At 37.3% G+C, this 16752-nt stretch overlaps 1 protein-coding gene across 2 annotated transcripts in view; it reads right to left on the bottom strand.

Annotated features, from left to right (window-relative positions):
- Positions 1-16752, bottom strand: part of CNTNAP5 (contactin associated protein family member 5) — a 775716-nt gene that overhangs the window by 88158 nt on the left and 670806 nt on the right. For both annotated transcript variants that reach the window (XM_014732391.3, XM_070241766.1), the window contains 2 exons: positions 11589-11828; positions 1373-1597 (listed from right to left, as the gene is read on the bottom strand). In XM_014732391.3, coding sequence (XP_014587877.2) covers positions 1373-1597; positions 11589-11828 — 465 coding nt within the window. The remainder of the gene's footprint in view (positions 1-1372; positions 1598-11588; positions 11829-16752) is intronic.

Genomic DNA, 16752 nt, shown 5'->3' on the forward strand with positions numbered 1-16752 from the left:
CTCAGTGTTCTCAGCCAGCCTTAGGGACCTCACAGAGACATTATGGGGACAATGTTTACGAACTGGAATGTTACTATAATGATCCTAATTATACAAAGTTCTGCTGATAAATAAGATCTAATAACCCATAACATTTTTCTTTTTCTTGTAGAGTCTTCAAGACCAGATAATCTTGGAACAACCAGTCATCATCCTAGTCTCTCTCTTTTTTTCTTCCCTTCCATTTTGTTCTTGGAATGAAGGAGTCCTGTTACTTTGAGTTAGCCATTTTTGTTATTATTGTACTTCAGGCCTGATTCAACCCACAGGCCCACCAGTTTTGATCCTTGCTTGAGCCCCACACATCATTCTTTATTTTCAATGTCATAAGTAGTTGGAAAGCAAGATGACACAAGGAAGTATAAATCCAAGAAAAATTAGAGCAAGAGAAATATCTAGGGTATCTATCTAAGGTCTAGAGAGGGCATGGTGTGTGCTGCATATCACAGGCTTCCTTTCTCCTACCTCCCACCACCGTCCATCTACCCCAGACTCATCTTATTATACTAGCAAATTACAGGAGGAGGAAAGACATATTCTCGATCACAAGAACGTGTTCTTTGAGACCATACTACAAAGGTGTCCACATCTTTGCCTATTCTTACATTGTTCCATCCCCTAGGATTTTGATCTCATAGTGTTTTTGGCCATGACTATATCAACAGTCCTCATCACTCCAGAGTGAAATTGAGTAGTATGAGAAAAAAACTGACTTCCCCTAACAGCTATTAAAATTGGTGTCCTTCACCATTCCTTGTATGAAGTGGGTTCCAGCTCCTTTATCAATCTAATCTTTGCATAGTCCATTTTGTCCATATTCTTTTCAAAATCTGATTCTTAGAACCGAACCCCATATTCCACAAGGTTATGACTCACATATAATACTTTTCTTCAAGACCTGGACAATCAACTTCTATTAAAACAGCCTGCATTTACGCTAGTTGTTTTAACAGCCCTCTCAGTAAAGGAGACTGCAGCAAAGATGACAGGATATATGTGACGAGTGTCCTTCTGAAATTCAGATAGGCTTATGATCTTCTCCTTTACACTTAATGGATTCCAGCGCAGAATAAATAATAAAGAATTACTGCTACACAGTTGAGGTAGATTAAAGTCAATGCATTTGAGACTTTGGCAATGATTTGACACTGGCCCTGAATACCAATTGCACTCATAAAGGTAAAGTACAATCAAGGGTTTGGCTGGAGGTCTGGAAATAAGCTGCCCTGATGGGACCAAATTTAGGTTGAAATTATGCAGAGTTCTGGAGGGCATGCACTGTCCCTCCATCCCAGTATGACATTCCATCAGGCTTCATGCCATCAGTACTCACCATTCTTGCAGAGCAGGACAGCCAGGAAGTCCTGAGAAGAAGAATTGATATAGAGCAAGAGGCTGGGTGCCTGGGCTGTCACAAAGCTAAATGCAATGTTTTCCTTGGATGGAGCTGCATCTGCGTAAATCGCTGAGGATGACAGGCTTATATTCTTGGTCACTGGGTATGGTTCTTGAAACATGTAAGTAACCGAAGTGCCAGACTCAAAAACAGCAGAAACCTCTGCAAAATATAAGAGGGGAAAACATGTACTAAAACATGTAATCTACTATTCAGGATAGCAACAATAGCTTGTTTATTGTTTCCTATGCACCAGGAACTGTGTCAGGTTTTTTACATGAATTATATAATACGCTTCCCACAGTAATTTTGAAGCAGCCGAAGTCATTATTCTTATTTGAAAATGAGAAACATGAGGCTTACAGAGGGTAAGCACCTTGGACAAAGTTGCATAGCTAGGAGAGAGAACTCAGATTTGAATTGCTAAATTTAGGCCCAGTTTAACATGTATTTGCAAAATAACTACCATGTGCCAGGCTGATTTCTCGAGAAGCAAAAACAACATGTCCCTGCCTCCAATATAGCATACTTACTTTCAAAACTTAGATCTTAAAAGTTCTGGTTTTGTGCTTTTCTCATCTGTAAGGAAGATTTGGGGGGGGGGGGCGGAGATTAGCCATGAACTAACATCAACCACCAATCCTCCTCTTTTTTGCTGAGGAAGACTGGCCCTGAGCTAACATCCGTCCCCATCTTCCTCTACTTTTTTATATGTGAGATACTTACCATAGTATGGCTTAACAAGCGGTGCATAGGTGCACACCTGGGATCCGAACCAGCGAACCCTGGGCCGCCAAAGCGGAACATGTGAACTTAACCGCTGCACCACTGGGCCAGCCCCTCAGGAAGATTTTGAGTGGGATCTAAATTACTGAGAGTAGGACATTGGGAAGGCAGCAACAATTCTCTGTGGTGTTGGGTTAAGTGTGAGGACTCATGGAAAGAGAGAGAGGAAATCCACGGAAACAGTAGAAAAGGCGCAGGTATCCAAATCATGCACTCAATCTTTTAGATGTCTAGGAATTGGTATTCGGTTCCAAAAAAGAACAAAGACCTGGGCAAATAGGTCTTCCTATGGGAAACAATTCCTACAACACAATACGTTAGATAGAGTTCTGTCACCACCATGAAGAAAGGAGGCATGTATAAACTGATGACATTCAATTAGCAGGAACATGCAAATCACCCAGTCCTCTCCGTATAATGTCCTCGCTCCAACTGTTATCATTTTACTTTAGTAAAACTAGCACAGGGTTTGGCCTCAGCACTGGATCTGAAACTTCAGTTGATTTCATACTAGCTGTGTGGTCCCAGGCAAGTCAGTGAGCCCTGTGGAGATTGTTTTCTCATCTGGTGAATGGGAACCATAACACTTACCTCAACAATATTTCTGTATGAATAAATGAGATGATATGTGTAAAGCACTTAAGAGAGTTACTCACCACAATTTCAACTCATAGACTCTCCATATTAGAGGAGAACTTAACATGAACCCATCTCTTTTTCCTTCATAAAACAGATCTGTTTATTGACTGTACATCCATTCAAATGCTGAGATTTTCTCTTTTTCAATCAAGGCTGCTCTTAAGTTCACTTTCTTTATTTTTTTTTTTTTTAAAGATTGGCACCTAGGCTAACAACTCTTGCCAACCTTTTTTTTTTTTCTGCTTTATTTCCCAAACGCCCCCGGTACATAGTTGTATATCTTAGTTGCAGGTCCTTCTAGTTGTGGGATCTGGGACGCCGCCTCATCGTGGCCTGACGAGCGGTGCCATGTCCGCGCCCAGGATCCGAACCCTGGGCCGGCGCAGCGGAGCGCACGAACTTAACTACTCGGCCACGGAGCCGGCCCGTAAGTTCACTTTCAATTTTACCTCTATACAGTGTCAGGGTATGGAGGACAGTTTTCTTCGTAGAACAGCATAGCTTAGATCTGGCAGCACACCTCCACCATAAAAATAGCACAATCTCCATGAACCCTTACTGGCATGATTAGCTTTTCTTTTTTCTGAATGATTCGTGGAATGTTCCTAATTCCCCATGAAATTCTGTGATTGAATTGGTGGCACCTAGAACATAATCAAACCTGGCTCTTACTTCTTAATTCTATTGCAAATTTGTTCTAGCTTTGTGAAAATTCTATAACAGCCCGTAGCAGTGCCAAAAAAATTAAAGTTGCATATTTATGCATATTGCTTAGCAGATTGGGAATACCAGTTCATTTAACTAAAGGTTCAGGGAAAGTCTTTTGCATTTATCATACAGGTTACATCAGTACTCCTGATTACAAAGATATGCAGCAGAGACTTGTGCCAGGAAGGACTCTAGTTAATCATTAGCATGACTCAAGCATTTTCCTTGAGCAAATTTCCTTGGGGACATTTGGCCTGCATTTTGAGCTACCATCTCCTACTTAACAGAATAATGGCTTTTATTTGATATTTGTGTGTATGTTCAAATGTGAGTACAACTTAGAGCATTTTGTTATTAATTGCATATTAGATATGGGCATATATGTTACAGTTTTTTTCTTTATTATATATTTACTACATATGTTTCTTCTTACTTAAGGCAGGAAATTAAAATGAAGAGCATTGTTTAACTAGAAATGTCCTACCAAATGTTTGTCCTCTCTCTTCCCCTAGCTTTATTTCTAATTATTTTTCTTGTTTAGATATTTTCAATTTCAACATAAAACTAAATTCAGCATAATGCCTGGAGGCTATTATTTTCTAAATTTCCTACATTTTGTGATCTAAGAGTTTAAGCTCTCTGATCATATTTAAGCTCTCTGATTTGTCTGAACATACAAAACCGTTGGGATAAGTGGAAGACAAATCTTAACTTGAAGGTGATTACCAATGGCCATCACGCTATCCCCGGACCACAATAGCAATATTAGCAGTATCCTTTGAGCTATTCCTTGATGGAAGGGATTGTGCTGATTATATTCTGAGAAGACAGGACACACATTTTAAAACAGTACACCAATAGAAGGTAACCTTAAGTGTGATGTGTGAGTGACAGAGGAAATGATTCCCAGAGTTGGATGCCTCCATGGGCCATAGTAGCCCGAGAAGACCTAAAAGAGAAGCTAGGCATCAACCAGGCTTTACAATGTGGAATACACTAAAAGAAGTAGCTGGGAGACAGGGTGATGCTGGAGAGGGTATGTGTCTCTGAGCCAGCCGTGGAGTCTCCTTGTCGCAGAAACTGGAACCTGGCTGTGCCCTTCTCCAGCTCTCTCAAAAATTCCACCCAACCTCATGTTATTCAAATATAAATAGGGATGAATTCAATCTTGTGGTGGGTAGAAGGATTGGAAGAAATTAACTAAAATCATGGCACATAGTAGGAACTCAATAAACAACAGCTGGTCTTAATAATAGTAATATAATTAAATTTAGAATTAGAATAAGCATAAAGACAAGTCCTGGGTAATGAGTCAGCGAGTGGTTACTTAGAAATCAGTCAGGCTGTAATTTATTTAGGAAAACATCAAACTAAAAATAAATGAAACAAATGGCAATTTTAAGGCTGAGTAGATATTTCATAATATTAAAAACTTTTTATAAAATTTTTCTTATGATAGTGTTCCTGAGGATACGTGTTTTTATGAGTCCTTATCTTTTAGCAATACATATTGCAATATTTATAGATGAAGTGATGTGATATCTGAAATTTGCTTCAAAATAATAAAAGAGGAGGAGCAGACGTGAGCATATAGATGAAATAAAAATGGTCATGAGTTGATAATTGTTGAAACTAGATGATGCGTGCTTGGGAGTTCTGAAACTCTTCTCTCTACTACAGTGTATCATTTAATTTTTCTATAATAAAAAAGTGATATAAGTTGGCAGGAAGTTAAATATAGGGAATTTTTTTTACAAGTTTTCGGCAATTGGTAAAGGGTACCTAAATATACATGTTATTTTTTCACTGAAATTCCATTAGTAAGGAAATTAGATGTTTATCAATTTGTTTATCACAGTATTATTTATGTGCAAATTTGGGACAATGTGAAATTCCAAAACAATAACAACAGTAAGCATTTAGTGAGACTTTATATGCCAGGCACTATCCCAAGTTCTTTGTGAAGTGCTCATTGAATGTTCACTACAGCCCTTTGTAAAGGATTCCTGAATTTGTCATGTTTTATAGACGAGGAAACCAAGAAATCATGAGGTTGAGTTACACAATCCATACCACACACTGTGGATTGTGGGTGAGCCAAAATCTGAACATAGGCAGATCTGGTGCCAGAGTCCCACTATTGCTAAGTTATAATGCTCTGGTGATAGAATGGGTTAAACAAACAGAGGCAATTTCACCAGATGGAATACATTGCAATCATTAAAATTGATGAGTTATACAAGATTGCCTCTGAAATGAAATAAAGAAAATTCAGGATATAAAATGTAATGGACAGAATTATCTGAGCTATATTAAACGCAAAGAAAAGAGCTAGAAAGAAATCAGATTTTCTTTTTAATGGTTGTCCTTGAGTAATTAGATTGGGTTTTATTTTTCTAGATTCCTAAATGTATTTCCAAATAGAATTCCAAATATATTATCTGATTTTTTAATTCAAAAACTTTAAGTGACAACACCATGGCAGCCATACCCAGACCCATCAGATAATGGTGGCAGTGGAGGTGGGCTAAAGATAAGCACACATCCACAAATGTGCTGAGATAACTGAAAATGCACATAAAAAAGAATGAAGTTGACCCCTACTTCACATGATATACAAAAGTTAACTCAAAATGGATCAAAGACTAAATGTAAGAACTAAAATTAGAGAAACTTTAAAAGAAACTATAGTCATAAATTTTCATGACCTAGGATTAGACAATGATGTCTTACATATAACAGCAAAAGCACAAACAACAACAAAAAATAGATAAATTATGCCTCATCAAAATCAAAACCTATTGTGTTTCAAAGGATACTATCAAGAAAGTGAAAGGGGAGAAAATATTTGTAAATCATATATCTAATAAGGAAATTATATTCAGAATATACAAAGAATTTCTCTAACTGAACAACAAAAAGAAAAATAATCCAATTAAAAAATGGTCCACAGATTTGAATGGACATTTCACCAAAGAAGATGTACACACAGCTAGTAAGTACATTAAAAAACATTCAACATTATTAGTCGTTAGGAAAATGAAGTTAAAACCACAATGAGATACGATTTCACACATTCACAGTAGTGTGTCTATTATCAAAAAGACAGACAATAACAAGTGTTGGTGAGGATGTGAAGAAACAGGAATGCTCATACATTGCTGGTGAAAATGTAAAATGGAGCAGCCACTTTGAAAAAGTTTGGCAGTTCCTCGAAAAGTCAAACAGGAAACGAAGAAGTGAAACTGTCGCTGTTTACTGATGATATAATACTATATAAATAGAAAACTCTAAAGACTCCACTAAAACACTGCTAGAACTAATAAACAAATTCATTAAATTTGCAGGATACGAAAATCAATATACCGAAATCTGTGGAGCTTCTATTCATTAATAACAAACTATCAGAAAGAGAAATTAAAAAAGCAATCCCATTTACAACTGAATCAAAAAGAGTAAAATATCTAGGAATAAATTCAATCAAGGAAGTGAAAGACCTGTACATTGACAGTGATGAAAGAAATTGAATAAGATACAAATAAATGAAAAATATTCTGTGCTCATGGATTGGAAGAATTGATATTGTTAAAATGTCCATACTACTCAAAGAAATGTAGAGACTCAATGCAATCTCCAGCAAAATTCAAATGACATTTTTCACAGAACTAGAAAAAATAATTCTAAAATTTGTATGGAACCACAAAAGATTCTTAATAGCCAAAGTAATCCTAAGAAAAACAAAGCTAAAGATATCAGGCTCCCTGATTTCAAAATATACTACGAAGCTATAGCAATTAAAACAGCACAGTACCGGCATAAAAACAGACACGGAAATCAAGGGAACAGAATTAAGAGCCCAGAAATAAATCCACACATATATGGATAATTAATTTACATCAAAGGAGCCAAGAATATACAAGGGAGAACGGACAGTCTCTAATAAATGGTGTTTGGGAAAGTAGACAGCCATATGAAAAGAATGAAAGTAGACCACTATCTTAAACCATACACAAAAATTTAACTCAAGATGGATGAAAGACTTGAGTGTAAGACCAGAAAACATAAAATTCCTAGAAGAAAACATAGGTAGCAAAATCACTGACATTGGTCTTAGTGATGTTTTTGTGAATATAACCTCAAAGGCAAGGGAAACAAAAGCAAAAATAAACAAATGGTACCACATCAAACTAAAAAGCTTCTGCACAGCAAGGGGAGCCATCAACAAAACAAAAAGACAATCTACTGAATGAGAGAATATGTATGCAAATCTGTATCCTGCAAGAAGTTAATATCCAAAATATATAAAGAACTCATATAACTCAAGAACAAAAAAGCAAACAACTTACTTAAAAATGGGCAGAGGACCTGAATAGACATTTTTTCAAAGAAGATTTATAGATGGCCAATAGGCACGTGAAAAGATGTTCAACATCACTAACCATTAGTGAAGTGCAAATCAAAACCACAATGAGATATTACCTCACTGTTGAATGGCTATTATCAAAAAGAAAAGAAATAGAGATGATGTGGATAGAAAGGAACTCTCATACATTGTTGATGGGAATGTAAATTGATACAGCCACTATAGAAAACAGTATGCAGATTCCTCAAAAAATTAAGAATAGAACTAGCATATGATCCAGGTATTCCACTTGTGAGTACTTATCTGAAAAATATGGAAACACTAATTCAAAAATATGCGTGCACTCCTATGTTCATCACAGCATTATTTACAATAGCCAAGATATGGAAACAACTAAAGTGTCCACTGAAAGATGAATGGATAACAGGATGCTGTATATATGTATATACACAAAATCTTAAAAAAGAAGTGATGAACAAACATAACAAAAACAAACTCATAAATACAGAGAAGAGATTGGTGGCTACCAGAGGGGACGTGAGTTGGAGTTGGGCAAAATGAGTTAAGGGGGTCAATTGTATGGTGATGGATGGTAGCTAGACTTTTTAAGGTGATCACTTTGTAGGGCATACAGATGTCAAATTATATTGTTCTACACCAGAAACTTATATAACGTTATGTACCAATTTTACCTCAATTTAAAAAACAAGCAAACAACCAAAAAGTTTAACTTATAGTTCCTATATGACCCTGCAATTCCATATCTAGGTATCTACCCAAGGAAACAGAAAACATAAGTCATACAAAAACAGGTACAAGAATATTAATAGCAGCATTTTTCATAATAGCCAAAAGAATGAAAACATCCCAATGTCTTTCAACTGATCAATGGATAAACAAAACGTGGTGCATTCATACAATGGAATACTCTTTTGGAAATAAAATGGGATTCAGTATTGAAAATTCTACAACATACATGAACCTTGAAAACATTATATTAAGCGAAAGAAACCAGACACAAAAAGACGACATACTGTGTGTTTCTATTTACATGAAATATCCAGATAGGAAAATCCATAGTGACAGAAAATAGATTAGTGGTTTTCAGGGGGTCGGGGAAGAGGCAAATGAGGAATAGCTGATAATGGATATAAGAGTTCTTTTGGCAATGATGAAAATATTCTGAAACTAGATAGTGATAACGGTTGTGCAACTTTGTGAATATGCCAAAAACTCCTGAATCGTACATTTTAAAAGGGTGGATTATACGGTATGTAAATTCAATCTCAATAATAAAAAAATAGAAACACACAAAACAAAGAACTACATATTTGAATCCTATTAAATACATTCCTGTACAGAATAAAATCAGGGTCATAAAGTGGAAAAAGGAACAGAAAAGATGCTAGATGGACCTCCAGCTCTGACATTTATTAGCAAGTCATTAAACCTCTGTGACCTTTAATGTCCTTATATGTTAAATGCAGATATTACTGTCTTCCCTGCTAGATTGGGGATAGGAATTAATGTTGTAGTCAATAATTACTAGCTAATATTATGATTACTATTCCTTTGTAAAATAATTAGAAACAGAAAGTGGGTCAATGGACCATAGTTCTATTCCAGGCATTGGTAATGGACAAATGTCCCTAATTCCACCCCAGATATTTCCAGTATTTGCACACCCTAAAAGATGCATGCCATAGTAAGTTAGCATACAAGACTACACCAATAGATAGCACACTTTTTCAGGACCATCTTGTAGCTAATAGCTCCCATTTCAATTCCAAGCCGCATTTCCCAAAGGCAATTGGCATGGCTAAAAGACTTGGTTAAAAGCTTCATCTTATATATTTTGCAACTGATGAATATAAAGAGAATCCTTTCCTTGAGATTTATGAGATAGGGGAAAAAATTTGGAAATAGTGAAGTATGAAGCAAGCTGAAAAGGCTAATCACATATTTATCTATTTTGCTTATAGATCAAAATAAAAAGTGGAAAGAGAACACCAAGGAGATTTCAATGAATGCAGTCATAAGACACAGTGGCATAGACACAAGATAATTAATAGGACCTGTTTCAGAGAAAGAAATTAATGAAAAGTTAGGCTGAATCTGGAACAACATGATCTACAAGATATTTGAACAATGTCTCTGGAGAAATGCAGAGAGGTCTATTGTTCCTTATTTTCCAAACAGAAGACTTGGGTATAGAGCCTGTAAAACAATGTTAGAATACTTTACTGACTGGGCCTGGTAGTGTTTATCCTGCATTTGCTGCTTCTAGCATGTGGGCCCAGTCTCAGGGTAGCATCAATTTTTCAGGGAAAGTTATTCAGAGACATCCCCAGTGTGACAATCCAGTAGCACTTTCCTTGTCTTAGCTCACGTTAAGAGCCTGCTGGGATGGGACCAACTTTATTTCAAGCTCCCAGGCAGGGCCCAACACTCTGTTGGCCCCAAAATTTGTACCATTAATTTTCTCCCAAGGAGCACAATGCTTCCCAGGAATAACAAGTAAGTAATTCAAAGTAATTTGAGAGGACAATGCAAAGGAACTAAGAGCTTAAATTACAGAGGCCTTCACAGATAACACTAAGAGCTTTTTTCTCTACTGTTTTTAAGTTTCAACAGTAAGTTGGACTAAATAAAGCATTGCTTGGTAGAGGTGCTTGGGAAATGTGCTTTAACGAATTGACGGAAATTATTTACAATTGCCATAATTGTTGGTATGTAAATGGTGTTTCAAAGAGTTTAAAACATTTTATTTTAATAGTTTAAATGCTGCTTTTGAAATATTGCTTACATTATTTGCTCAACAAACTTTTTTCCATCAATAAAATAAGCTTTAAAATTCTGCCAAGATTTATAGGAGACCAAATCTTTTGCCCCTCTATTTGAAAAATGCTACTTATTTATACTGAATAGTGAGATTTTATAGTTTGTAGAGTTATCTTGAATTTACCTAAAGAATTTACACACTGACAATCATTCCTTGTCCAACATATATATCCTTCATGGTTAGCTTTGCATTTGTCAATGCAATGAATTCATAAAATTAGGAGGAGATGTGGAAAGGCCCTGGAGTAGGAATTTTGACCCTTGTGTTCCATTTTCAGGCCCCGATGAACTAAATGTGAATCTCCAGGCAGAGCTTTTAAAGCCTCAGTCATGCCACTCATGTCACCTGCGTGATACATAAATTTTATTAGATACTTGATATTGATTTTACTAACTTATGCACACTCCCTCTATTGTAAACATGATTTAAGATGGCTTAAGGGACTCTAAGCTTCCTCCAGGGATAGATTCTATAATATTTTTTATTGTATTTGTGGAAGGAACAATGGAACTGGAAAGGTTACTGCACCCCGCCATTATCCCTCTGATAGAACAGGAATGAGAGTTCACCTCTCACAGTACTCAGCTGACTTTCAGCCACAGAGAGCATGTGGCCCTGTTATCATCCACCCAGATGAACCATGGTGCCAGAGTCCACACACAGTGCTAGTGAATGTATGTTATGTCGAGGAACCATACAGAGTGTCTAAACATAGGGGAACTGAGGGATTACTCAGGGCATAGGTATCCTACAACTGACCACTGCCTGTAGGCCTACAACACATCACGGTGGAAAAGCAGAAGTTCCTACTGTACCTTTTTTGCAAAAGGGCCCTTCACATGGTGAATTGGTGCAGTCGCAGAAGTATCCACTGTGCTTCTCCACACACTGGCCCCCGTTGTGGCAGATACTGCCGTAACTGCTGCAATGGCCTGGGCATCCTGGCCGGACTCCAGACGTGACCTTTGCCCTTTCTTCCAGGTCAAGTTTCTGCCCATTCAAGTGTAAGGAACGTATGCAACCCAGGAAGCCCTTCTGTCTTGATGATGTTCCCCCTACATGGTGAAAAAGAAAAGAAAAAACCTAAGAGACTATAGGGTTCAAATTTTTTAGGTTTACTATCAGCATTAGTAACAGTTAACTATTGTTCTATTGTCATGCTCTGTTGGACTTTTCCATTAAAGTTTCCAGTGAGAATTAGGAATTCAAAGAGCCTGGGAAAATTGCATGTCTTTCCAGGCTGGAAAACCCACCTCTCCACTTCAAAAAAAATGAAAAAAGACTATAGGGGCCAGCACCATGGCCTAGTGATTGAGTTCAGCGCACTCCACTTTGGCAGCCCAGGTTCAGTTCCCAGGGCGCAGACCCATACCACTCGTTGGTGGCGACTCACATACAAAATAGAGGAAGATTGTCACAGGTGTTAGCTCAGGGTGAATCTTCCTCAAGCAAAAAGAAGAACATTTGTAACAGATATTAACTTAGTGTGAATCTTCCTCATCACAAAAAAATTAAAAAGACGATAGTTTATGTGGAATCCTGCACATTACATGTTTAAGATAGAAACTTCAGGTGGCCATGTTTCTTTCAGATGAGATAAAACTGTTCTTGGTCTACAGCAGATGTTTATCTGAAGTAGAATGCACAGAATGATACTGCCCCTTCTGGCAAAGTTAGAAGCAAGCTGTTATGTGCATCAAGTTAGAAAACTTCAACAAATTTTGTAAAGCTTTTGCAGCACACTGCAATGTACTAGAAAGCGGGTGGACTTTAGGACCAGACAGACATGGAGTCAAACTCTACCTCACAACCCAATTAGCCATATTGACCATTGAATATCCTAAGCATCAGCTACTTGATCTGTAAAATAAGAGCAGGTCTATTTAATGTGTTTATAGTAAGGCTTAGCTAAGATTATGGAATACATTATACCCTGAACCACTGCTCTTTGCTATCTCTCCTCTTGAGCCTTCAGAATGGCTAGAACCAGTAGGTTGCTAATATATATATATACGCTCATTGATTCTAGAGATTACATTCACATTATTCTTTGGAAGTCAAATTTCTCCTTCTGGAATACAGAAGAGGATTGTAACCCAACTTTCTGCTGAAGGTACAGCCTCAAGATTTCAGAGAGATTTGCAGTGCTCATTGCAAATTATTCAAAAACAGAGTCGATTCAAAGTGACAGAATATTTTTTTACTACTGAAATCTAAGATTCTACCAGCCTAAACCTCTGATATCAAAAAAATGTGTACTGAGAGACAACAAACCAAGAAATTAAGCTAAATCCCATCAGCAGATATTTATTTTGTGTTGGGAATTCTGGGAGAGCCCAGAGAAGACACAAATCCGCCCTGCATTAAAGCACACAAATTCTATTCCAAAGCCAGTGCTTTGGGCTCAAATCTACAGTCATGGATAAATGGAGGACACACTCAGTTCTTCAAGGTCTACAGGTGTACTAATGGAGAGGAGGAGAAAGTGCATTAGAAGACAAGGGCAGGACTGACTTGTCATTTACTTTCTGTATATGTCATCTCTCTTTTCTGAACCTCATTCATTTCTAGTCCCACATGCTGCAACTTTATTAAATCTTGGTCTAGCAAATGAACAGGTCAAAGTATATACCACCAAGTATATATCACCAAGTATATATCACCAAGGTGGATACAGATGTTAATTCCAAATCTGTTGTCTCAGATCAAAAATATAGACGTTAAACAGGAAAAAAGCTGCAAGTTAAAGAAATGAATACTTAACCTAAAGAATTTCTGTTATTAGCCAGCCTGGCAGGATGGATAAGAAAATAATTGGATATGAAGATGGTGGGAGTATACGGTGGGAGTAGGGAGGATTCTGCCTCCCCTGAATCACATCAGGTCATCAGACCCATAAATATATGTAAGGCAGTCACCGGAGGCATCTAAAGACTGAGACAGAACATTCCTAAAGGATTAATTTAATCTCTTATTCTGAACTAATGATAAAACGCCATTGTATTTTCTGCTCTGATAAGTGATACGTGAGCAAGCCAGGAGGTCAAACCAAAATTGCATTCTCCTGTCTGTCTCAATTTTAGTGAGTAAATCTCCTTTTAACCACAAGATAAATCAATTATAAATACAAGCAGATAATAGAGGAAGGTTCATTATTTCTTTCCTAGAGATTGCGTAGAATAAGGAGGGGAGGATTTATGTAGTCAAATGTTTTGTCTTATTTTTTTCCCTTATTTTGTAGTCACTCCCTGTGGTGGAGTTGAATAATTCTTCATATATCTTGTTAGTGGCATTTTTCTTCTAGCAGAGGTGGAGAATGCAAGATCTATTGCGCATTTTCTTATGTGTGACTTAGTCAACATGTTTATAAATGGAGACGGTGGTGGCTGGGGCGGTTTCTCTGGCAGCAATGTGTCCTTGAGGTTTGAGACATATAGATTACGGTGAGAATGACCCCAAACAAGGGGATCATTTCAAATCTCAGATTCTGACAAAACACGATGACATGATGAACTATGAACTAAACTGCGCAGTGAACTAAATTTCACTTTCCACCTGACTGCTTTTTATTCTTTACAAGGGAGAAACACTAGAAGTTAGGTTTCTTTTTCTTTATGTGGATTTGCTCTCCCAGATATCTCTGGATCCACCTGCTTCTTTCCACACCCAGAACCACTGGTCTTAGGGCAATCCTCCTCAGCCCCACTTGAATCCCTGCAACAACCTTCTAAATGATCTTCCTATCCTCAACTCTGGCTCTTTCATCATTTTGTAATCAGAGAGATCAACCAAACGTGAACATTTGATTCTGCCATTCCTGTTTGATGCCCTTCAGAGACTAGTCATTGTCCTGAGGAGTAAGCTCAAATCCTTAACACAGCTGGGATAGAATGAAAGATCTGGCCTCCACTTATTTCTCCATGGTCCTCCTCTCATATTCCCTGCTGTGGTGTCAGTGCACCAGGCATTCTGAACTATTAACGCCTCCTCAATGCCCCATTGTCCACCTTGACTTCAGACCTCTTCATGTACTTTGTGATTACTGGTATGTTACCTCCCCCACGCACTCCACTGCTCACCCTACTCTGTAATCACATACACATACACACACACCTGCACTCACACCCACACACCTGCACTCATATACATACATTCCTTAGTCACATATTTTCTGCCTATCCAGTATTTATTTTAATTAGTCATCAATTTTTTTATAAACAGGAAATATTTTAAAACTTCTAGTAAGTCTTCCACTGAAACTTCAGATGGTCTGTTAACAATGAGCCTGTTTTCCTGCCTGACACAGCTCAGTGGCCCTGGGGTCAGTTCCTTTAAGAAGACATGTACTCTCCACTGGGCTACACTCTCAACCAGGACCACTTCATTCATTCATGTTACCATTCTGGCCCTTGCAGGTATTTGATTTTCAACTGCTGCTCTCACATACTTTTCTCTCTACTTGTGTGCATCTTGTCTAGAGTTTACTGTAAGTTTGGAGGAACCACAACAACAAAATGTACCATTATTCTTAAAGCAACTGAAAATCATTTATTTTGAAGTTCCTACTTCATCTGCAAACTGAGAATTAGGTTGGTGCCCCTAATCCTAAAAAAAATAATAATAAAATATTTTCAAATACTTGTGGTGACAGATGGTTACTAGACTTGTCATGGTGACCATTTCGTAATGTAGACAATGTCTACAAACCTGAAATGAACACAATATTGTATGTTGATTATACTTCAATTAAAAAAATATTTTTTGTATGCTAGAGACTTTATAATTATCTCATTGAAAACTCAATGAGAAAGAAGGTATTCTTCATATTATTCACATTACATAGTTGAGGAAACAGTGTCAGAGAGATTACTCTGGTCAGAGTCAAAAATCAGACTTAGGTGGCAGAGCCAGGAGTCAGACTGGCATCTCTTGCCCTTCAAAGCCCTAAAATCCTAAAATGAACTATTTGATTAGTGAGTTTGGGTCAGTACTACAACTAGGTGATTCTACTTTCTTCCTCTGGTCTCTTACTTAGTTTCTTTCATCAAGTAGTAATATAGACGTACACATTTATCTTCTTGGCTTTCTTATCACTCTTCTTGACAACTGACACCATTTGTTGGCTGGCCTAGCGAGAAGCAATTTTGTATGAAACTCTTCAGTTGGCCCTTGATATCAAGCATGTTCATTATGATGATGTTTCCTTGGACTGTGGATGAATCAACTCTTAAAAACGTTACTATCATTATTCTAAGCCTGTCTCAGAAAACCTCCATGTGTCATCTCGACAAATGCTCATTGCTTCCAGAGAAACATCTCAATTCCTTGTGCATTTTCTGAACTCAAGTGCAAGAGCTTCTATTCTCTCACGTGTGCCTGCTCTCTTTCCCACAATTACTCAAGGAAAAATCCTTTGTGCAGCACCTTTTTCCTAGAACAACACTGCATGTGTCAAGTCAGTCTGCTGTTTCACAAAAATAAGCAGTGTAGCACTACTTCCCTGTCTTTCTTTTTTTTTTTGTCCTCGAACTTGGAGTAACTGTTTTCTATATGAACTACTTTGCCTAAAGTCAATAGCCCACTGAAGTACAGATGCATTTACCACCTAGATTTCAAATTCCAAAGTGGCAGCAGGTTTAGCGTATACATGACAAATAAAAAGAAATACACTAACCATCAGTTATCTGCTGTTTTTGTTCAGCCCCGTCAACTGGCAGAATCTTGGTACCAGCAGGAAATCTTAAAGACTTTAATTCCAAAATGTGATTTCATTTAGGGCAAGGCACACATCTAGTTAAGTTTTGCCAGATAGAGTGATTTCTTGCTCATGAATCAATAAACACATATTATGAAATAGCACATATGATACTAACTGGATGTCCAAAAGATAAAAGAATGACAGTAATAGTAAATTTGAACTCAAACTACATTCTTATAAAGCACCTTCTATATATTGTTCTTCAGAGGCATCTTCTGATT

This window comes from Equus caballus, chromosome 18 (genome assembly GCF_041296265.1).
Source record: "Equus caballus isolate H_3958 breed thoroughbred chromosome 18, TB-T2T, whole genome shotgun sequence".
Classification (NCBI taxonomy): Eukaryota; Metazoa; Chordata; class Mammalia; order Perissodactyla; family Equidae; genus Equus; species Equus caballus.